Here is a 22,711-nt window from a genome sequence, read left to right as displayed (position 1 = left end):
TGTGTGCTACATGCCCAGCCCTATGAAACTCTTTATACTCAGAGGAAGAACAAGCCTTTGTGGCCACCAGACCTCTGCCCATCCCAGTAACATCTTTGGTGTTTCCAAAGATGTTTTGGAACCACATGGCAGGGAGAGAGGCTGTGCTTATCCACATATCACAGCCCATGCCCCACCAAGGCTGCTGCTTAGTGACTCTCAACCCCAGAAGTGACCACATGGGACACTACTGAAATGGCTAGAAGGGTATTCAGCATGGGTAAGCTGGGAGATGCCAGCTTGAAGACAGAGTGCCACCTTGTGGGATAGGCCTTTGTGGTGATCTCTGCAGCCACACAACCAGTAGAGTAACAATCCACAAGAGGCAAGAAAGGTGATTTGTCTAATCACGACTAAGTAGCCAGAGTTGGTTCAATCTTTAGGAGTCTGACCCAGAAGCAGTTTATTTTAAGCATAGTTACACACAGCGCAAGTTGGTGAACACTTTCTTCGTGGTAATAACTCAGTAAAGCTTAAGACATGACTGCATCAGACTCTTTCTGTAACGTGACATCTTTCATAAAGATGGGTTCGATAGATGGACAAATTCATAGTAAGGGTCTGGGGGTGGTGGAGGATCTGGTAGGTCTTGGGCACAAAGAAAGCACAGGAAGTCACCAAACTGTTATGATTGCCTGCTTCCAACCTCATGGGCAGATAACAGGTTATGTTTCCCCCTTCCTTGTCGTTGAAGGAACAACCCTGATGCTTAACATTCCTGGTCCCCCCACCCCCACCCCCATGCTTATCTGTGAGCGCAAGGACCTCTGTATCTCCCAAAAGGCTGTGCTCCACACCTGAACGAGGCCATTGTCCCCTAGAAGGAGCTGTGGATGCAGCAGTTCAGAGGTTAGGATGAGGGTGAGTGCTCCCTAATCACAGTCCCTGAGCCATGTTCCAAGGTTTTGTTTTCCTTACCTGTGGTTTTGGGATCTCCAGGCTGGGAGGCCCCATTTCCCTAGAATAGCTGGTTAATATCCATTGAACTAAAGTCTATGGAAGAGAAAGATGAGCAGAGAGGTGGGCTTGTCCATCACTCCCCAGCCCAACCCGCACCCAGCTGTGGCTCTGAGAAGGGGTATCTCTTAACCACAGGCTGACTGCCCTCAACACACCACAAAGTTTCTTGAGTTTTCACTCCCCTCGGTGCCACTCCCCAGCCCTAAACCGACCACTGTTCCCAGCACTGTCTCCTGAGTGTCACTGGAATTTCACTGGTTCTCTAGGGTACCCTGGTCCCTTGACGACTGTTGTGCCCGCTCGGTTGTCACCACCACCCCTGTTTCCACCACCCCTGTCATCCTAGGAAGTCTCTGCGGCTCCTCTACATGCAGAACTCTCCCTCTGACTTTCCCCATCCCCCACACTCTCTAGTCCCCTCTGGCCCCTTGTTTAAGCCTCTCATTGTTTTCTCTTTGCTCTAGTAGCTACCTGCATTGATCCTACAGTGGTTGGCCACAGAAAGGCCAAGCCCTGGCTGGAAAGGTGGCTCAGCAGTTAAAAGCACTGTCTGTCCTGACGAGGCAGCTGACAACCTCCTGTAACTCCAGCTCCAGGAGATCTGATGCCCTCTTCTGGCCTCTGAAGGCACCTACACCCAGATGCTCAGATACACACATACACATATAAATAAAACCACAACAAAGTTTTTGGAAAGAAGAAATGCCTAAGTCCTGAACACCATGGACTTAACTCCCTTTCGCAAAATGCCTCTGTCTCTATCCAAACACCTCCCCGGACTTCTACACTACTCCAGGAGAGGAAGGGTGTTACTGAGCTGAGCCTGACTGCAAACTGTCGTGGATCTGGATGAGCACCTGCAACTTCTCCTCCAGCTCCTGAGCCTGCTGCCTCAGCTCCTCTGCAGACTTTGCTTTGGCCTTCTTGTGCAGATGCTTGGACTCGTTCACAAGGTTGATCACATCTGAAATGAGGGACACACCTGCGATGGCTATACCCTTGATCCAGGCTCTTCTGCTCATTGCCAGGGCGGTGCCCCGAAAGGCTTTCTTCACATGCTTGCTGCTTCGGGCAGAGATGCTCCCCATGGTCATGAGGGCCTTGGCACTGGCTGCTAAGGCAGGGTTGTCTTTGGTCAGCTTGATGGCATGGATGTTCTGCTTAATGCATTGCACGACTTGGTAGCAGTTCTCAGACAAGGAATAGATTTGGGATCCTGAGTGAGCCACGGCCTCTGCAACCATCTTCACTTTGGCCATGCTGGTTGACACTAGGTGGCTGGCTTCCGTTTTGGCTGATGACTCACTCACGGAGTCCACAATGCCAGTAGAGACACTAGTCACAGCTGCTGCTGCTCCCAGGCCCATCCCTGTTGCCAAGAGTACCAGGCTGACCCCAGCTGTCATGGGTACCAGGGTGAGGCCAAGGAGGGTCAGGACCCCAGATACAGCACTGGTGGAGCCGGCTACCACCTTGGAGATGGTACAGTCTTTGTGAATCTTGTCAACCTTGTCTGCAAGGGCACGGAGCTTCCTGATGTGGGCCTCCAGCTCCATTTTCACCTGAGGAAATGCATCCATAAACCTCTCCACGTCCCGCGGGTCATGTTGGAGCCTATCCTGGTCTTCCTCAGCCATGTTTTCTGTGAGCAAATTGAGGGCGTCTCGTAATTTACCTGCATCAGCTCTGTAATAGGTATCAAGTGATTAAGAGAGAGATAGTTTAACTAGGAATTTAGACCAATGGTAGAGTTCTTATGTAATATGTATGGGGCCCTCATTTCCATCCCCAGTGCTAGAAAACAAACAAAACAAAACAAAACAAAACAAAAAAAAACAAATAAGCAGTTTGTTATAGGCTCCATAGCTTGTGGCTGCCCAGATGTCAGCGTGCTTCCTTTGGCTCAGGAGGGGTTTCACAGACATACAGAATCTTTCTTTTGATGATGAACACGTGGCAATTATTAAGGGTCCTTTGTCAGTACAGGATAATGAGTAAGAAAATCAGAGGGGCTGAAGAACTGACTCCCTAAGTGAGTGTGCTTGGTGCACTTGAAGAGAACCGGAATCTGGAAAAGTCTCGTTTGTTGGTTTAAGATGCTCTTGCTCTTGCAGCTAGAAAGGTTGACTCAGCAGCTAAGAGCACTGTCTGCTCTTCCAGAGCTCACAGGTAAAATGCCCAGTGCCCACGTGGGAGCTTACAATTGCCTGTAACTCCAGTTCTAGGAGCTCCAGTACCTTCTTCTGGCTTCTGTGGGCACCATGTACACACATACACACGCAGGCATGACTCATACATATAAAATAAAAATAAATAAGTCCTTTAAAAAAAAGACTTTCTGTATGGGCAAGGATTAGCACAGTAGGTAAGGTGCTTGCCTAGCATGCATGAGGCCCTGGAGCCTAACACTGCATAAAAGCATAAAAACATAAAAGCATAAAAGCAATACTGGAATTACACACCCGTAATTCCAGTACTTTGCAAGAGGATCAGAAGTTCAAGGTCAGCTTTGGTTATGTCTGAGTTCAAGGCCAATGTGGAACACATCAGACCTTGTCAAACAAACTCTAGTGTCAGGCATTTTATAAAGATGCCTTCTTACCAAGGGCATCACCGTGGCCATCAGCACATTTGTTGGGGGTGGGGAGGGCGTAGGGAGGGGACGCTGCTGCTAACACAGGCAAGCAGGAATGGAGAGGAAATCACGCTTAATTCGTGGAATGTTGACTAGTGTGTCATGAAGTGCCTTCCTTTTGCCCTCGGCTGCTGAGATACTCTCAGGAGGCCTGCCAGGACTGTCTGCCTGTGGCGGGGGACGTTGGCTGGAGGCTCATTGGAGCTGAAAAGCCCCAAGTGAATATTCTGAATGTGGAAGGCACCGAAAAATGGAGTCTTCCAAGCCGTGTCTCAATGCCACAGTGGAAAGCCCCGCAGCGGACCTCAAGAGACAAGCCACACTGAAACACAAGAGCATTAAACAGAGCAACGAGGACCAGGGTTCGATTCTCAGCACCCACACGGCAACTCACGACTCTCTGTGACACCAGTTCCAGGGGATCTGGCATCCTCACAGTTGTACATGCAGGAAAAACATTGATAATAAAAATAAAGATAATGATAAAAATAAACAAATCCTAAAAAGAATTAAAAAGAGCATGAAAAATTAAGATGTGTGCGAGGTGTGAAAAAAAAATCACAGTGTATTTCATGTTGAGACTTGGATCTCATCCCCACAGTATATCACAGTTGAAAATATTTTAAAATCAGAAAAATCCAGGGTCCAAAACATTCTGTTCCCAGGCATGTCCTGGAGAGGGAACTCAGTCTTTGCCATGCGGCGTGTGGTAGGGGCTTTGGTGTCATTTCTGACCTCCCAGGGACCTGGAGTCTAAAGGTGTTGATCTCCAGGAGAGTGAGAAACCCCGGGTCCACCTGTGGACAGTGTGTGTCCGGCCTTTGGATGGCCCTCAGCTTCCCTGGGTGCCTCTGGGACATTCAAGAAGCACAATTCTGGGTGTGTGTGGAGAGCACTGGTGTGTGAACAAGGAGACACCGGACGGTGAATGAGGCGGCACCCTCCACAGGTAGGAGAAGAGAACCTAGAAACAGGACGGAAGTGCCTAACCACAGCTGACCTGGACAGCTTAGCCTCAGCCACGAAGGCCTCCCAGGCTCCGTCTTCAGTCAGCAGCAGCCTCAGGTCTGCCCTGCCCGATGTGTGCTGCAGATACTCCGTGATTTCCTCGATGAAGTTTCTGCTCGCTACTTGGAAAGGAGAATGGGGTCAGAGGACAGAATGGAAGAGCTTGAGTAACAAACACCAAGCCCAGAGTCAGCCCCCCGCCCCCCCAGGCTGTACTGGTCCCACGTGAGGAGGCAGGATCGGGAGGAGGTGAGTCCTGGCTGTAGTCCCTAGGACGGGGCCAGGAAGAGACCCCTGGAGAGCTGGTGTTGGGAGAATACCGTAGTCCCCCTTGGGGGGGTCCCCCTTTCTGTCCTCAATTTCTCCGCACTCAGTATGGAGGTCTAGGCCACAAGCAAGAAGCAGCCAGAGGCATGTAACTACCTGGGGTGTCCTCGTGGTCTGATGGGTCCATGGTGTCAAACGCAGGGTCTCTGGTCCAAGCTGCAGGGAGGAGGAAACAGAGTGTGCGGTGGGGGAAGTGGGAGAGGTGGGAAACAGCCTCAGGGAAGACAAACAGCTAAGGGCTGCAAGCCACAGCCCCTTCCACAGTGTCTGCCAAGGACCAGACAGTATCCAGAGTTTCTCTCCCCCCTGGCCTCCGCAGAAACCAGCTAGTCATTTGGCTCTAACTGTCCACCCCGAGTCCGCCTCTCCAGCCAAGACAAAGGCCTCCTGTCCCGTTAGGACCGACCCATGATGCACCTGTGGGAAATAATTGAATTTGTATACAGAAGTCAAAAGGAGGAGGGGTGTCCTGGCAGTTGTCTGAGGAAAGGAACACATGGGAGGAAATGATAGGAACAGGTGTTTACCGCCTGGGACTCACGGGGCTCCTTAGATGTACGCCTCATTAGGTGATCACACACACAGACCATGAGATGAGGAGCACAGTGGCCCCATCTTCATGTAGAAGAAGGCTAGCCACCATCGCCAGTTTTCGAAACGGTTAGAGCCAGCACATGAACCCAAACCCTTCTGAGGCATGTCTCAAAGCTCTGGTGACTGAGCGTGGGTCTCTTGAGCATTCAGCAGGATGCCCTCCATATGCAGTGTATTGCAAATGGCTTCCCATACACAGTGAGGCCTGTGTCCTTCAGGGTACAAATTCACCAGCGCCCAGGGCTCTCTCCCAAGGCCCTCGCACTCTTCGCTTCTGCAGGATCCGGCATCTAACTGGGGCCTAGAATCCTGCTGCATCCTGTCTCTTTTACTGCACATGCTCTGTGCTGCTCATCTGCCAACCACTGAAGCTCATGTCATAGCCAATGCTTTGTGTAAATAGTATGGTGCAAAGAACATTCTCCTTGCAGAGAACTTTGCCTGCATTTCAGCTTTTTTTCCCCCTCAAGATCTGTCTAGAGCTCTGGCAAAATGGATAAGGGTGCTTGTGGCTGAGGCTGATGGACCAGAGTTCAATCCCAGTCCCACACAGGGAAGAGAGGGAGCTGACTCCCACAAGTGGTCCTTTGGCTTACACACACACACACACACACACACACACACACACACACACTACATATATGCATATTTGAAAAATAAGTCTAGGCTGCTGTGGTGACACATGCCTTTAATCCCAGCACTCTAGAGGCAGAGGCAAGTGGCTCTCTGTAAGTTTAAGGCCAGCCTGGTCTACATAGCAAGTTCCAAGCCAGCCAAGGCTACACAGTAAGAACCTATTTCCAAAAACAAAACAAAACTAAAACTGAAAAGAAAAGTAATTTAAGAAAAATAAGAAGAAACTGACTTACTTCCTAGGCAGAAAGCTAAAAGTTAAAAGCCATTCCACCAAGGGCGGCATGGCTGAGCACTCAGTTAGAATCACTTTTTAGGGTATTTTCCAGGCACACAAAGGCCTGGCAGAAACAGTGAGCATCCTGCAGGTGTCCAACAGGGCACCGGGTGAGATGAGGTAGCACCCGCCCTTTCGGTGTGTCTGTCCCTTTTCTACCTTCTCCTTCAGACTTGATCCTGCTCTGCTCTGCATGCACACTTGGTACACTGAGGCTCGTTTGGTCCAGCACTCCATCCCAGGGTTAACTACCACAGGGCTAATTTAACTTGCCTAGTTCCCCCACCATCTCTTTGGAGCTGTCACAGGCTCCTACCAGCTGCCACGACAGAGAACCCCTATTCCTGCCAGAAGCAACAAAAAAAGGAGGCCCCAGAGCTCCTAGCGTTTCTCAGTAGGTTCTCAGAAGGTTCATTAATATTCTTCACCTTCATAACCAGATAAAGACTCCTCCCTTCTTGGTTATTCTTGTTTTTTCTGTGATGACTCAGTCCCCCTGAAACAGAGAAATTGATATGCAAGGAAAGGCCCCATTCTCCATTCTTTGGCCCCTCCGTAAAGCCTTGCACTAACCTCGTTGTATGCTCCAGCTGGGTGCTAATGTGGGCACGGTGGACCTCTTGACAGGGGCTGTGCCTCAGTTCATAGGAAGGACAGAGGCCACCCTGGGGGAAGTGGAGATGGAGTTGGCTCTGCCCTTCTCCTGACCAGATGTGCTGCTCTGATAGGAGCCCTCTTCTCCCTAGCTGGAGCCTGAGCAGAGTCTAGCAAAGCCCCGCCTGTCCAGCAACTTCAGCGCATCCTCCTTGGGCAGGGAAGGAAGGAGTGAAGACAACCTGCTCCTTTTAAGGAGTCCTTGATGACTTCTCAAGGTCAAGTTGAAACTCCTTTTAGTCAGCGCTCCAGTTCTCAAGCCTGCTGCAGCCCCTCCCTTCCTCCCAACCATATACCTTCAATGCCAGCCTGCCTCAATGACCATGGCATCGCCATGTCTTTGCCACGGCTGACCCTGTAGTGCCTGCTGTTCCTGCTCCCTCACCTTCCCGCAGTCCCCATGGCACCTGACTCCCAATGTCTCCAGCTCCCACTATAGAGACTCCAAACCTAGCCCACAGGTGGGCAGTGGCCACTGGGAGGTCAACAGCACAGGTGACCAAGCCATCCATTGAAAACACGGGTTCACAGTGGAGGCCAGCACTGGCCCATTCACGCAGAGACTGAAGCACTAGGTGTGACCTTAAAAAGCTACATTAGTGGCACAAACCTAGAATCCCGGCACTCCAGAGGCCAGGTGAAAAGTTTAAAGCCAGACTAGGCTACATGGGAAGTTCCAGGCCAGTCTGGGATTCCTAGGCAGATGCTATCTCAAACAAACAAACAAACAAAAACAAGAAAACAAACAAACAAGCTTTATGTTGGCCCGGAAAGCCTCTCTTCACATTCACAGTCTCTCTCCCCACCCATGGTCTACCCAGTGAGCTTAGATTACAGAGCTGGGATGGCTCTGTGGATAATGTTTGGCAGTGTGCCCCTCCAGTCCTACAACCTTGCCTCCTTGCCTATCCAGATACCCAGAACAGCTTCTGCCTCCGTCCGCCACGTAGTGATATCAGGACTCAGAGGAGATGCTGGCCTGTGGTCAGCTGACCAGTCAAGAACCCTTGGCAACTCACCCTACTACTGGGCCCTCAGTTTCCCCCACAGGACCTGAAACAGAGTAGATGCTCAAGAAGAGGACCGAATGTTAGCTCTCTGAGCCCTTTGTACCTCAGGAGTCAGACTCTGTCTCTGTCAGACAAACTGGGGCAGAGACAAGATTCAAACTGAGATAGACAAACATTCTGACATGTGACACCTGTCATTCCGAATTTCTGCCTATGGTTATTTGGGGGTCATTTTTTTTATCTATAATTTCCCTTCCATCAAGTCTTCCCTCTTTACTAGGATTGACATTAACTTAACAGCTAAATAAAACTACTTCAGGGTACAGAACCAGGTAAATGCATATATAAGCGGTGAGCCAGCAGTGATGGGGACCCTCTGATCAGAGTGTGGAAGAGAGAGAGCTGAACATGGTCCCTCAAACTGTCTTGGGTGAAGCAGCCTGGACCGGACTGCAGACTCACTTGGCAGGTTGGGGCACAGAGATCTTGAACCTCAGAAACTCCCGGACATCTGAAGATCTGCTTACACCACAGCTCAGTTTGACCGGTGGCACCCAAAAGCAAGTCTCCCAGGATGTCCGCAGCCAGCACAAGGACCGGCATCTCAGCCCAAACCTTTGGCAGGGACAGCCCTTGGGATCCTAACTGCAAAGGAAACAACCCTGAACCTGCAGAGCAAGTCAGGCAGAATACAGCGCCACCTAGTGGAGGGTGGAGGGATCAGCAGCCAAAGCACCTGGCTGCCCTGGTCACCCCCACCCCAGCACACACCGGGGAGGACCCTTGGCTCAGGCAAGCTGGATGCTACACAGGATGCCCCTGAGAATGCGGAGAGGGCGGGGCTCGTTCAACTGAGCACGTGACACTGGGTGTCACCCCAGACAAACCTGCCAAGGACTGCAAAACACAGAAAAGGGAACCACATCCCTCACCGACAGCCCTAGATGACAGCCTGGGAGGGCAGCCGTTGCTTCCAGCCTCTGCAGCCTGCCCACTGATCTCACTCAGAGGACGGTCTCGTCTTTGTTCAGATGGGACATCACGTCTCCGAAGGTGTTGGCTTCAAGGTTTATAGCTTGGGACAGGATCTAAGTCACAGTTACCAAGCTTTCGTGGTGCGACACAGGTAAAGCTGCCCTCGGTTTGATGCATGTGATGGTCAGTAGCATCAGACACATCGGCTGAGCGAACACAGCAGCCTTGGGATTCTGATTTCAAACAGGACGAGTGACTGACTCAAGAGGCTGGAGTTCTCAAGACTCTGCTGAGTGCTGAGGGCATGGCTGCTGAGCTCTAACGGGAGAGGATCCAGCTTCAAGTTTAGCAGTTTCCCAGATAGGAGGCGGGAGGGGCCTGGGAGCCACCTGCGAGGCAGCTCTGCAGCAGTAGTGCTTGGAGTGTCCCTACATTCCCCCATCGCCAAGGAGGGCTGGCTGATGTCACTGTCGTGTTACAGCATGGTCTTGAGAGTCCTAGCACCTGGCTGCTATAGGCAGAATGGAGGCTGCAGTGGGATGTAGCTGGTCTTGGCTACTTTTTGTGGGTTCTTTTTCCCACCTTTTATCGTCCCTAGTTTTATCCCGTCACTAGATAGGAAACGAGGATAGAGATCTCTGAATGTAATTCCTTGCCTTTCATTTCTTCTTTGAGCATGACTACTGAAAAGCTGCAACCAAGGCCCCTGAATGACCAACAACCTCCAACCCTACCTCTCAGAGACCTAGCATTTAGGTAGCCTCTGAAAAGTTCCCAGAACTCTACACAATCGCAGAAACTATCTGCAGCTGGCAGAAACATGCCTTTGCCAGGGCACAAGGCAAATCAGTCCACTGCTACAGACAGCACGGAGCAGTCCCATATCCCCATACCTGAGGCTAAAACAAAAACATTCTTATCTGCGTCAGAATTTTCACTCCCATGGGATGATGATAGAGCCTATAAACTAAGAACCTAGTATTCCTTGTGTGAACTTTAAAGTGAATGCCAACTGCCCTTTTAACAGGCACACAAAAGAGGCTGGCAAGATGGCTCAGTGAGAGAAGGCGCTGTTCCAACACACACACACACACACACACACAGATGGAGCAGTGGAGACAGACACACAGAGACAGAGAGTCTAATTTTTTTAAGTTTTCAGGACCTAGAAAGATGGCTCAGTGGCTTAAAGTACTTGTCTTGCAGAGGGCTGGCATGCAATTCCCAGCGCCCACACGGCGGCTGACAACCATGTGACTCCAGATCCAGGGGCAATCTGATGCCTTCTTCTGACCACCGTGGCACCAGACATGCAAGCGAAGCACAAGCATGCATGCAGATAAATCATTCATACATACACGTACAACATTTTTTCTTCGAGATAAGGTTTCTCTGTGTAGCCTTGGCTGTCCTGGACTTTGCAGACCAGGCTGACCTCAAACTCAGAGCAGTGCCTGCCTCTGCCTCTCTGAGTGCTGGGATTAAAGGATATTTTATCTTAAAAAAAAAATTCTTTTTTTGAAGCAGGCTGCGTGAAGACAAAACAGATACTGGAATGACGCTGCTACAAGCCACAGAATATGTGGACCAACCGGACTCTCCCTGGAGCCGACACCTCGGCTTTGAACTTGAGAGCAGCTCTGTGGAAGCTACCCGGCACGAGGTAATGCTACTGTAACCCCAGGAAAGGAAGAACCAACATGGGCTACTCTGGGAAGTACAACTTCCCACTTCGTCCAGACTGGACACCCCTGAAGGTCCCACCTGAACCCTCTGGAGGGCTAGCGGCACCCTCTGACGTGGTTAAGAACGTACACTCTCAGAGGGCAGGAGAGAGTGCTCGGGAGGAGCTGCCATGAACTCCAGGGAATCTGATGACCTCTTCTGACCTCCACGAAGACCAGCTACATACGTGGTAAGCAGATACACATGCAGGCAATAAAATGCATACAATAAAATTAAAAACAAAAACAACAACAAAAAAAGGTTATGTCAGATGTTGTGCGGCCAGGCTGGGGCTCCACACAGAGCTGCTGGCTCAGCCAGGCCAGCTCTCACCCGCCAAAAACTTCCTTCACAGAACTTGACAGGCGAAATCAACACTCCACTCACAGTGGAGGGTTGGAGAGCTGATCTTGTGAACAAGCATGAAGCCCAAGATTCCAAGCCCAATGCTGCAAATAAATACAAATAATAAGTAAAGGCAGGACACGAAGAGCTGCATTTAGTAATGAGCCGGTGACTTGTGAAAACAGCAGAGAGGAGCGTAAAAAGCCTCTTGTAAATCCAGCGGGATCCAGGCTGCTCTTGGGTGCGGCCATCAGAACTCGCTGGTCTGATGGAGTGTCTCCCAGGCCTTCCCGTTTCTCCGCGGCACTTCACTGTTGGTCTGACACATTCTGGGTTGTTCTCTTACAGCTTTCTTTCCTGTAGCATGGATACTGAGTGCTGGGCGCACAGCACTCCTCCCTGGAGACTTCTGCTCGCCACCCACTCCTCCCCCTTTCTGCCTCTAGAGCTGCAGCACCTCAGTCCATGATCTCAGTGACCCTGGCATGTGGAAGGAGAGGGGTGCCCTGAGCCGGCCCGGGCCCATGGCTGCCCAGCCTCTTAGCCCGCGTGGAGGGTGGCCGCCCCTGATGTCTAGGGCTGTGAGCCCCTGACGCTGCCAGGGATTTCTCAGAGCCCTCTCGGTCAAACTGCTAACTAAGCAGGCCCAGCTGCGGCTGGCCCAGCCCTTCTAGGCCCTCTTCTGCTGTGGACAGACACCCAGACACCAGAGAGAAGGACATAGTACTTTTTATTGTGACGCTCAGTGGGAACATCTGTAAACCAGCTTACTGTGGTGGTGACAGCTGCGACACATGCTAAGGCACTTTTATTATATAAAAAAAGGGGTGTGAGTCCCACTCACTCCTTTGTGGCAGCAACTGGAACCTGAATTCAGAGCTTTTTCTGGCATATGTAACTTCATGATTTGAATGTTTTGTTTTTCCTTTAAAAAAAAAAGAAAAAAAAGCCTTCTTGCCATAAGGGGGTCTAAATGCAAATACAGCATTTACAAAACAGTGAGGCGCACAGGGGAATTCAGTGACCAGTGTAGACCGCTGTAGGCTACTCTTTTCTAAACATGGTTCCATGGCAAAGGCAGCATAAACACCCAGAACTGTAGCACTAACTACAAGAAGGGGGGGAGGAAGAAACTTTTTTTTCTCTCTCTCTCTCTCAAAAGCATCCGTGTAGAAGGCAGCTCTAAAGCTGCGGAGTGGGCTGCGCAGCTCAGCCACCCTCGGCCCCAGTCCTAGGAGAGGCACAGGAGCACACAGTGGGCCCAGCCCTTTGCTATTCTGGCTGCCAAACCTGCAAGTCCCTTAACCATTAAATACATTTGGTCCCCTAGAGTGCTGGGAGAAGCCACCGGAGGGCTGTTGGCCTTTCCAGAGTGGCCCTGATGCCCTGTCTGGTTTGCTTCGGTGCCAGGGCAGTCTGCCCTCGGCAGGGGAGGGGCATTGCACTGAGACATTTTGCAGAAGGAGCACAGGCACCAGTGATACACAGAAGGGAGTGGGGGAGTTCCCAGAGCACCCCCTGCTCTGCACCCAGCACAGAGGCGCAAGCCCTAAACTGCTCCTTCTGGACCAGGAAGGGCCCAGGGAAGGGGGCCACAGGGCAGGCGTGAGGTCACCATGTGTGATTGCCAACAGCAGGGGAAGGAGTGGGGAGAGCTGGCGGCAAAGGCAGGGGAAGTAGACGGTACTTCTAGAGGGCCTGAGCTATCAAAATCTTTATCTGACGAAAAAAATAGATTCATAGAAAACTCTTGTGCCCGCTCCCATGGCCGTCCTCTTTGCCCACCAGCTGTGTTTTTTTTTCAGCAAGTGGGGTAAGACCTCGCCGGTCATCCGGCTTGAGCCAGCCTGAACTCTTTGGTATCAGATTCTTGAAGGGTATGGAGGACTGAAAGGGCTGCCGCAGAGGAAGCCAATGCCCTCAGTAAGGCGTGGGAGGAGGGGGTATGGTCAGAGCAGTTTCGAGGTGGGAATGTGGAGGGCTGGGGAGGGGAGGTGGAACCGTCTGTCCATCTGTCTTGAGCATCAGGAGAAGGTCCTATTCAGCTGCCTTGGCCTCAGCCCCATCTGCTTTACCGTCGACCTCCTCATCTGAGCAGTCGCCAGTGCCTTTCCGGACGATCCGGCGGCTCACGACAAATGGCAAGTCCCCACGCCTGTGGACAGAGGCAGAGGGTCAGTGAGGCCAGCTAAGGAGGGACGGGCAGCCCAGTATGCAGATTTTAGAGGGACTAAGGGGCAGGACGATCTCTGCCAGGGGAAGTGAGCCATCGGGGCAATGGCAAGCCTCCACCTCCCAGCTGTCTTTACTGCACACCACCAGCAGGGGGCGGGTGAGCGGAGGCAGGTGGAGCTGCCTTCTGCAGCAGGCCAGTGCTCAAGCCTCAAACAGGCAGAGTGCGTTCCGAGCAGCTCAGGGGCAGAACACATGCCCCCCAAGTTCCAAGCCAGAAACATAAAACAAAACAAAACAAGTGGACTCAGAAGCTCAAGGAACAACTGTTCACACAGAAGTTGGGGGCATCCTCCAATCACGTTAATAAACACAAATGGAATGCTCAGTGAAGTCTTACTGTCATGCTTCCCAAAGAGTCCCTCTGATTGGAGGATGAACAGCGACTCTGACTCTTTAAGATCTGCTGCCGTCGGCAAGGCTCTAACACTAACAGGACCTAGTTTCCCTTCATGCCGCATAGGGATGCCACCATTCCCTCTTGGACATCTCCCGGGGGTGCAGGCTCAGGCCAGAAAGCCTCTTGCAGCCATTTCAAAAACCCCAGCATGGAAACACCCCCACAGGGCTTGGAGCTGCAAGATGGGACTATTAAAATAGGCTGGAAATGAACTGCCAAGAATCTGCATGCAGTTCATTCAAGGGCCTGGCTAAGTCCCAGTGGGAAGGAGACCCTGAAAGGGCAGGCTAGGGTGGGCGCCCTCTGCATCTGTCCTTTGCCCCTCCGCCTTGCCCACTGGCTCTAGAGGGAAATGACTTTCTGCCATGTGCTCAGAACTAGCCTGACAAGAATAAGGTGAGTGAAGGGATGGGAGGCTGGCTCACCTCAATTTGTTCTTCAGGGAGCTGACCTCCCTGTTCATGACCTCCGCTGTCTCTGTGGCATCCTCCAGCTCACGCTGCAGCTTCCGGCGTGAGGCGTTGGCCCTCTGGGCCTCCTCTTCAGCCTCCTCCAGCTGCCGCTTAAGCTGCTTCAGGCGGGTGGACGCCTTGTCAGCCTGCAGAGACAGGTGGCCAGGGGCCCTGGTGAGAAGCTCTGAGAGCGCAGCCCACTCGGAACTGGGGCTCTGCCTGAGCACACACCTGGTCCTTGAACTGCTCCGCATTCCTCCGCTCGTCTTCCACCTGCAGCAGCACGTCCTTCAGCCTCTTCTCGGTCCGGCGCACCTGCTTGGAGGCTGCCTGGCGCTCCCTGGATAGGACAGAAATGGTGACTGAAATACTGACCTCCCACAGATAGCACAGCCGGCAAGATGGCAGCTGGAACCTCCGATCCCTGGGGCCACACGAAGGCCTGGAGGCTGGGGTGATCAGTCTTTTCGGGACACCCAGGAGCTGCCGTCTCGGGATGGGACCTGGGCTGACCCATGAGACCAGTGAGGAAGCCTGTCTATGGAGAAACCTACTGAGGCTTGGGACCCAGAATGATCCTACCACCTTCCCAGTCTTAGTTCTGCCGAGCCCACAGACAACTAGACAGGCTCTCTCACTAGAAACAGCCCTCACAGACCCCTGTCCTGGGTGTGAGCCACTGGTTTCCATTCAGATGCCACATACTTCTCAGCAAATGAAGGTGGCTTGTGGGGCCTGGAAGACAGAGCTGGCTCCTGACCCAGCCTGAGTGGACCGGAAGACCCCCCACTGTGCTGGTGGGCCACCTACTTGGTCTCGTTGTCCAGTTGTTCCTCCAGCTGTGCAATCTTGGCTTCCAAGGCAGCAATGGAGGCTTTGTATTTGGACTTGACAGCACTCTCCATTTCCTGAAGCTTGGCCCTGAGCTCCTTGTTCTGGCGTTCGAGCTGCTGCCGCGCGTTCTCGTTCTTCTGCGCGTGGCTGCGCTCCAGGTTCAGGTCGGTGTTTATTTGGTCGATCTGCGGGAAAGGAGCACGGTGACCTCCAGGGAGCTGGATCCCAGCGGCAGGGGCATGCAGGGGCCCAACAAACATCCCAGTTCTCTAGGGAGGGGCCTTGCCCGTGAATAGGACCCGGAAGATCCCTGAAACCCAGCCTTGAAGGTGCAGGCCTTCACAGGGTCAGAAGTAATCCGAGCGCAGTGGGCGCTCGTCCTGTGTCTGCCCGTCATGGTCTGCCTGCCCGTCATGGCCTGCCTGCACGCTGTCTGGGGCCCAGCGTGCGTGGCCGGCTGCCATCCTGGGGCTCACCTGCAGATTGGCCTTCTTCAGCCGGTCGTTGATCAGCTCCGTGTTGCCCTGTTCCTCCTCCAGCTCCTCCTCCAGCTGGGCAATGCGGGCCTCTAGTCGCCGCTTCTCCTCCAACGCTAGGGCCCTGGGGAGGACACGGGGAAGTGAGTGCTTGGACACGTGGAGAGGTCCTCCCACCCCGGGCCTTCTCCGTCTGGCTCACCCTTTGCCACTGCTGTTGGCGATCTCGTCGGCCAGCTCATCCCGCTCCTGTTGGGCCTGGCGCTTGGCACGCTCGGCAGCTGCCAGTTCCTGCCACAAGGACCCCAGAACATGATGCACTGTGACCAACACAGCCTTCAACGGCAGCAGCCCACACATATCCTCTCTGGTCCCTAAGCACATGCCTCTGTTCCTCCATGAAGCCCTTTCCCAGGGATTTCTCCAGCTCACAGGGTCAGCTCCACCCCGGGGCATATTTAGGCATGTTGGAGTCAAGCCAGGAGCCAGGGCTAGAAACAGGAAACACCCAGGCCTAACAGAGAGGACAGTGCGAACAGGTCTGCAGCGCTCGTCCCTCTGCAAATGGTCACATGCTGTGCTTTATGAAGCAGGCTTGAGTCCAGGAGAGGGTCCAGGATTCTGTGCCCCGCCCCCAAGGGCAGCAGAGGGGCTGTGGAAGCCTTGAGAATGCCATGCATGATGCTGATAATGGAGGGAGCCACCCCAGACCCAGCAGAAGAGCCGTGCCAGAGCAGAAGGTCCTACTGAGCCTTTCAGACGCCACCCCTCCCCACCACGTGCTCCACGTGTAACTGAAACAGTGGCCCAGGGAACACTCAGGCCCCACCTTGCCAGGCGCAATCTATAGAAACACATCATCAATCCAGCATCGATTTGTGAAGTAGACTGGGGACGGCAAGAGTCACACACATTCAAGTAAGAGGTGGGGTCTGTTGCCAAGTTCTTGAGGGCTGAATCTCATCCTCTTCCCCCATTACAGACGCACACATGCACAATCATACACGCCGCCATGTGCCGTGGTGTGCAGCTCAAGGGTGAAGCTCTAGAGGGACCCTTCCTGGAGTTTCTTTCTGCCCTTCCCCTCCCTGCTGACCCCTGCTGACAGGAAAAGGGCCCCGGCCTGCCACCTCTGCCCTGCGCCCACCTCCTGCAGCTGGATCATTTCGGCCTCCATGCTCTTGAGCTTCTTCTCATTCTCCTTGGCCTGCGCCAGGATCTCCTCTCGGGAGGCCCGTGTGTCATCCAGCTCCCGCATGCAGTCCTTCATCTGGGCCTGTGTGAAGGAGAGGCTGGCATCTCACTTGCTTCCCACGTGCTCAGGCCCTCTACCCCTTAGGGACCACGTCCCCAACAGGGACCTGCTCTAAGCCTAGCACCATCTTAGCCAGCCTCTTTGTAAATGGGCAGGAATGCAACTAGAGGCAAGTGGCTCTGCACCCGTGTCTTCCTGTCTGGACTTACAAAGTGTCTCTTGACAGCACACACCCCTGGATACAGAGTCAGCTCTGCTCTTCGTTTTATAACTTCCTGCTGACTTAAAGCTGATGCCAGCGGAACCACCCGATGGCAGCCATGACGCAGTCAGTGACCAGGTGTCCCTGACTGTACAGGTCAGTGACGTACAGTCAGGGACAAGACAGTAAGTCTGCTTCCTGCCAGGCTAGGCAACAAGGCAGAAAACTCGGTCCTCTCTGCCATCTTCCTGTGGTCTGTTCCCAATCTGAAGATCCTCTGTAACCCCTTTTCTTCCTCAGACAAATCTCTTACAAAGGCACTCACAGAGGCAGAGTGTGACTCCTGTTACATGCGGCTCTGGAAAATGCCATCAAAAAGCTCACGTTCTATGCCTCACAACCCTGCCCATGTGATACTTAATTTACTGCTGGTGGGCATGATGGGCCATTCAAGAGCTTTGGTTTCTCCAGGCAAGGTTTCTCTGTGTAACTATGGCTGTCCTGGAGCTCACTCTGTAGACTAGACTGGCTTCGAACTCACAGAGACCCACCTGCCTCTGGGATTACATGTGCCACCACCACCCAGCTGAAGAGCTATCCTTATTATTAGTCTTTAGTCACTGGTTAGTGAAAAGTCCCAAGTATGTGGCCCACACACTGAGCCATTTCTTAGAAGCATCAGCTTAGACAGTCCGTTGCTGAATGCTGCCAGTAGCTGGTTTCTTCTGGAAGCCTGAGTTTAAGTGGCCACTATCCCTGCCTTTTCTGTATGTCCATCTACCTTTTCCTTGGTTTAAGGCACTCAGCCCGCCCTTGTCAGACAGGCTCACAGTGGGGCAGGCCCACCCCGCCTCCCAGCCTCTACCAGCCTCTGTGGCCAGCCAGGTCTGCCTGACCTGGAGCTTCCGCAGCTGTTTGATGGCCTCCTCCCGGTTCTTATTGGCTGTGTCGATGTGTGCCTCCAGATCCTTCAGATCCATCTCTAGTTTCTTGCGTGCTGCCATGGCCATTGAGCGCTGTTTCCTCTCATCCTCCAGCTCTGCCTCCATCTCCCGGACCTGAGGAACACCGGCAGCTCAGGAGGCGGAGCTCATTCTTAAGAGCTCACTGCCAAGCGCTGAGCTCAGATGAGCCCAGGCCAGTTCAGGGGTATCCGTGGGGCCACCAGGGGCAAAGCACAAAGTAAGTCGCTGAGCCCTGACACAAAGAACTGAGAAGCGAGACAGTGGCAGGGTGGTCCAGGAGCCCCTCCCAGGCCCAGGTGTCTCTGCATACGTACCTGTCTGACCAGCTGCTTCTTCTTCTCCTCACTCTGTTCGTCCCGGCCCTGCAGATCCCGCTCAAACTGGGCCTTCATGGCCTGCAGGTTGACCTCCAGACGCAGCTTGGCGTCCTCGGTGGCCTGAAGCTCATCCTCCAGCTCCTCCAGCTGGGTCTTCATCTCCTCCACCTGCTGCTCCAAAGCCCTCTTGGACTTCTCCAGCTCATGGACCTAGCAGAGAGCCCGAGTCAACGACAGGCACACGTAGCAGGCAAGGGGCCCTGAACTCAGACACACCCTGGCTCTCCTGAGCCCTGCACCCTAGCCCAGACTCACACTCTTGCCCACGTCATCCTTGGAGCTCATGAGATCCTCCATCTCCGTGCGGAACTGCTTGTTGAGCCGTTCCAGCTCTGCCTTCTGCTCCATGGCCTCCTCCAGCGCCCGGGCCAATGACAGTGCCTTTGTCTCCTTCTCTCGGGCCTCAGCCTCAGCTCGGTCGCGCTCCTCTGCGTACTTGGCAGAGATGGTCTTCTCCTCGGCCAGGAGCTGGAGAAAGAGGTCTTACTGTGAGGTTGAGACTAAAGACCACTGGGGTCCCACAGCCAGGCCCACAATGAAACAGGCCCAAGGCTGCTGCCCAGGGACTAGCTGGCTCCCAGGGTGCCCTGGCAGAGGAAGGCAAGGACTTCTCTAGCACTGTACTTTGATCTTCACTGATTGGATTTTCAAAGATGGATCTTCAACTGTGTGTGTGCAGGTGCCAGTAGAAGCCAAGGGAGTGTGTTGGGTTCCAGAGCTACAGTTCAGGTGTTTGAGCTGCCTGGCTTAGGTGCTAGGAATCTCTTGAACTGGGGTCTTCTAGAAGAACAGTAACTGTTCTTATCAGGTGACCATCTAGCTCGGCAACCAGTCTGCTTAATTCTATCATGTGTGTTCCACGGTTCCCCATCCCCAGATCACCACCCACCCTGAACCTGGCAAAGCCTTGATGCTCAAAAAGAGCAGGTTGACCAGATTCTTGAAAAGATGCGGGCCTAGCTGCGTAAGAGCTAAAATCCCATGCGTGGGCCTCCTCCAAAGATGGCTGCATCGCCTGCGCTTGTACTGTGTGAACCTGCCCTCACCATCCCCTCGCCTTCCAGCCTTCCTAGTCCCTTAGCCCCATTCTTCACCTACTCCAGGGATTGGGCCCTTTTATGAAAAAGGCCAGAAAGGCTGTACTGAAAGGTCGTACATTACTGAGAGGTTGTAGGCCATACAGACTCTTGTAGCAGCCATCCGGTTCTGCCACTGTATCATAGAGAGCCAGGGCAGCATGTAAATGAGTATGGCTAAGTATAGTGAAACTTATATATATACTTAAAAAAATGGGGACAGTGAGATGGCTCAGCAGGTAAATGTCAAGCCTGTTGACAGAAGATGGACCTGTGCAAATTGTCCTCTGGCCTCTATACATGCACTGTGGTACATGCATGCACACACACACCCCAAATAACTACATGTAAAATAAATACAAATTTCAAAACTTGGCGGGCAATGGATTTGTCTCTCTTGCGTTGACCCTGTTATTCCATCTGGCCCTAGTGTCTTCATCTCCATCATGGAAGAAGGACTGCCAAGTCTAAAACCTGCTCCTGAATCCTCTTCTGGTTACTTCCTCCACAGGCCCCTCACCGAGCTGCAGACTGGGAGCCTGGGCGTGCCCACCCCACCCTGCTGCCTAGGGGAGAGGACGTGAGGAAGTGGAGGGGAGGCCACACCTGGTCAAACTTCTTCTGCTTCTTTTCCAGGTTGGAGACGCTCTGCCGCTGGTGGTCTAGGTCCACCAGCAGGTCATCCAGCTCCTGCTGCAGCCGCGTCTTGGTCTTCTCCAGCTTATCGTAGGCAGCCACCTTCTCCTCATGCCGCTGACTCAGGCCTTCCAGGTCCTTCTGGAGCCTCCGCTTTGCCTCCTCTGCGGTCTCTAGGCACCCTACGCCATCCTCCATCTTCTTCTTCATGTCGGTCACCTGGGCAGGACAGGGAGGTTAAGCAAACACACACACACACTGGCCCCCAGTCTGGACACATCTTTCTCCAGGACAACGAGGGAGACAAACCTGCTGCACCCTGAAGGGGGAACCAGGGGTCCAAGCCAGTTTTGGACCCGTCTTACTCACTTCCCAGGAGGGAGAGGGCATCGCACCTGGGCATGGAGGGTGGCGATCTGCTTCTCCAGGTTGCGCTTGGCCTCCTCTTCCTCCTCCAGCTGCTCTCTGAAGGAGTTCTTCTCATCTTCCATCTGCTTGAGCTTCGTGCTCAGGCTCAGCTTCTGCCGGTTCTCCTCCTGCAGCAGCTCCTACTCAGAGGACAGAGGGGCTGCTCAGGAGGTGCAGTGCCACAGCCTCGAGCACCCCACAACCCCGACACAGGGCAAGGAAAGGATCCGTGGCTGCAACCAAGAAGCACAGGTGTGGCAGCTAAGGCTCCTGTGACTCTAGGCTCCTGACACTGTCCTCACCTGTGTGTCCTGAAGCTGGGACTCCAGCGCAGAGAAGTCCTTCGTAAGCTTGCTGGACTTGCTGTCGGACTGGTTAAGGAGATTGGTCACACTGTCCAGTTCAACCTGGGCAGGGAAGAAAGAGAGAGGCAGTGAGTGCCCAGAATTGTTCTGGCGGAGCTGGACTACTCTTTGAGTTGAACCATGAAGGCCTGGCTGACGAGCTCTCATGGGGAAACACGCTTATCGGGCGGCAGGTGAGAAGGGCCCACGGTCCAGCAGGAGCCTCACCTGCAGCTTGGTGACCCTATCGGCCATCTCGGTGCGCACACGCTCTCCCTCGCTGAACTTGACCTGCAGCTCCTGCAGCTGGGCCTCCACCTTCTTGCGCTTGTGCTCTGAGTCGCCCTTGCCCTGCAGCAAGGCCTTCACCTCATTGGCCAGCTCTCCTCGCTCGTTCTCCAGGGTCTGTTTTGCCTTCTCAAGAGTAGCTTTTACCTGGAAAAGGAGGGCAATGAACATCCAGTGTCCAATATGTGGCTAGACTGTCCTTTTTTTTTGGCTTTTTGAGACAGGGTTTCCCTGTGTAACCTTAACTGTCCTGGACTCACTTTGATGTAGATCCCGCACACACAGCAATTGCCCTGCGTGTGCCACTCACGACAGAAGCCCTTCCCCCGCCACCTTCCGGACTCACTTTGTAGACCAGGCTAGCCTCAAACTCACAGAGATCTGCCTCCCTGAGTGCTGGGATTACAGGCATGCACCATTGCGGCTGGCCATGCCTGTACTTTCTAAAGTCACTGAAGAGGCAAGGACTCAAGCAAGGTCCAAAGATTGCTGCCACTCCCAAGAGTCCTGGAGAAGGAAAGCCTCGGCTGCATCTATTCTCAAATCCCTAAGGGTGTGTGGAAGAATACTGCCAAGCTTTCCCTCTCTGAATAGACGGAATAGTCTAGTATATGAAGTTTCGTGAGTTATCTGTAGGTATCTTACAAAACTCATAATACAAGGAAAACTGTTTCTAGACTTGAAATCTGATGTTCAAAGCAATAATGTCATATCCTTTTAAGAAGTATGAAGGTGTCAGGTGAGGGGGCCCATGCCTTCCATCCTAGCACCCCGGAGGCAGAAGCAGGTGGATCTCCGTGAGCTCAAGGCCAATCTGGTCTACATAGTGAGTTCTAGGCCAGCCAAGATGACACAGTGAGACCCTATCGCAAAAAACCAACCAACCAACCAACCAACCAACCAACCAACCAACCAAAGAACAAAACAAAACTATGAAAATGCAACTTAAAAAGCGGATGCAACAGCCCTAGTCCACAGAGTACTGAGTGGGCTTCCCGAGGTCAAGGGTAACAGGGCCCTGAGCGAGCACAAAGCAATGCTGTAAAAACACTATGTAATATGTAACACCATGCATGGTGTGAGTGGAGGTGGAATGAGGTGTTTCTAAGCATCCTAGATGGCCACCTGGACAAAAACTCTTGACTGCTCTAGCTGCCACAGATCGTGACATGAGCTAGAAGCCAAAGAGGCAAAATTTGTCTGGAAGGAGCAGCCAGCTATCAATCACCTGGACAGACAACACCAGGCTTTCCCAGTAAGACGCCAGCTGAACATTAGCCGGGAGTGTGTAAGAAAGGATCTCACAGTCAGAAGAGACCACTAAGGCCCCCTTTGGTTCAGGTCAAGCTCATGTCCGTTCCTTGAGTTTTCTGGTCAGGTAGGGCTTTACAGATAAACATGCTTCATTGATGAAGCATCAGCCATCCAGACCCTTTATAAAGTGATTAATTCAACCTCAGGTAATCACAAGACAGACCAGCCACCATTTACTGACAGAGAAACTGCGGCATCAAGGAACTCATTTGCCCAGCTCATTCTGACAAAGCTGGGCCAGGCCTCGGGTGCGGGGCAGCCTGACACTGC

The 22,711-nt window shown here is 52.9% G+C and overlaps 2 protein-coding genes across 5 annotated transcripts in view; both read right to left on the bottom strand.

Annotated features, from left to right (window-relative positions):
- Positions 1–406: 406 nt before the first annotated feature.
- On the bottom strand, positions 407–8,774 carry LOC110548469 (apolipoprotein L2). 4 transcript variants are annotated; one of them, XM_060389113.1, is made up of 6 exons: positions 8,600–8,774; positions 7,047–7,138; positions 6,902–6,969; positions 5,066–5,125; positions 4,635–4,764; positions 407–2,685 (listed from the first exon to the last, which is right to left on the bottom strand). In XM_060389113.1, the coding sequence occupies exons 4-6, from the start codon at positions 5,094–5,096 to the stop codon at positions 1,809–1,811; spliced, it is 1,038 nt and encodes a 345-aa protein (XP_060245096.1). In that variant the 5' UTR covers positions 5,097–5,125; positions 6,902–6,969; positions 7,047–7,138; positions 8,600–8,774; the 3' UTR covers positions 407–1,808. The 4 variants fall into 4 exon arrangements, with proteins under 4 accessions (XP_060245096.1, XP_060245097.1, XP_060245095.1 ...); XM_060389114.1 differs by having other exon boundaries at positions 4,635–4,761; XM_060389112.1 differs by lacking the exons at positions 6,902–6,969; positions 7,047–7,138.
- Positions 8,775–11,895: 3,121 nt separating this feature from the next.
- The window catches only part of Myh9 (myosin heavy chain 9), an 81,463-nt gene continuing 70,647 nt past the window's right edge, over positions 11,896–22,711 (bottom strand). Inside the window, exons 28-41 of the mRNA XM_060389111.1 lie at positions 21,068–21,274; positions 20,798–20,902; positions 20,483–20,635; positions 20,058–20,306; positions 18,631–18,843; positions 18,313–18,525; positions 17,930–18,091; positions 16,724–16,852; positions 15,779–15,867; positions 15,577–15,700; positions 15,077–15,285; positions 14,498–14,606; positions 14,240–14,412; positions 11,896–13,337 (exon numbers count right to left, since the gene is read on the bottom strand). Coding sequence (XP_060245094.1) covers positions 13,220–13,337; positions 14,240–14,412; positions 14,498–14,606; positions 15,077–15,285; positions 15,577–15,700; positions 15,779–15,867; positions 16,724–16,852; positions 17,930–18,091; positions 18,313–18,525; positions 18,631–18,843; positions 20,058–20,306; positions 20,483–20,635; positions 20,798–20,902; positions 21,068–21,274 — 2,253 coding nt within the window. The 3' untranslated portion in view covers positions 11,896–13,219. The remainder of the gene's footprint in view (positions 13,338–14,239; positions 14,413–14,497; positions 14,607–15,076; positions 15,286–15,576; positions 15,701–15,778; positions 15,868–16,723; positions 16,853–17,929; positions 18,092–18,312; positions 18,526–18,630; positions 18,844–20,057; positions 20,307–20,482; positions 20,636–20,797; positions 20,903–21,067; positions 21,275–22,711) is intronic.

Source organism: Meriones unguiculatus, chromosome 8, assembly GCF_030254825.1.
Source record: "Meriones unguiculatus strain TT.TT164.6M chromosome 8, Bangor_MerUng_6.1, whole genome shotgun sequence".
In the NCBI taxonomy this organism is placed as follows: domain Eukaryota; kingdom Metazoa; phylum Chordata; class Mammalia; order Rodentia; family Muridae; genus Meriones; species Meriones unguiculatus.
The sequence above is the reverse complement of the archived record's forward strand: the minus strand, read 5'-3'. Positions and strand labels throughout refer to the sequence as shown.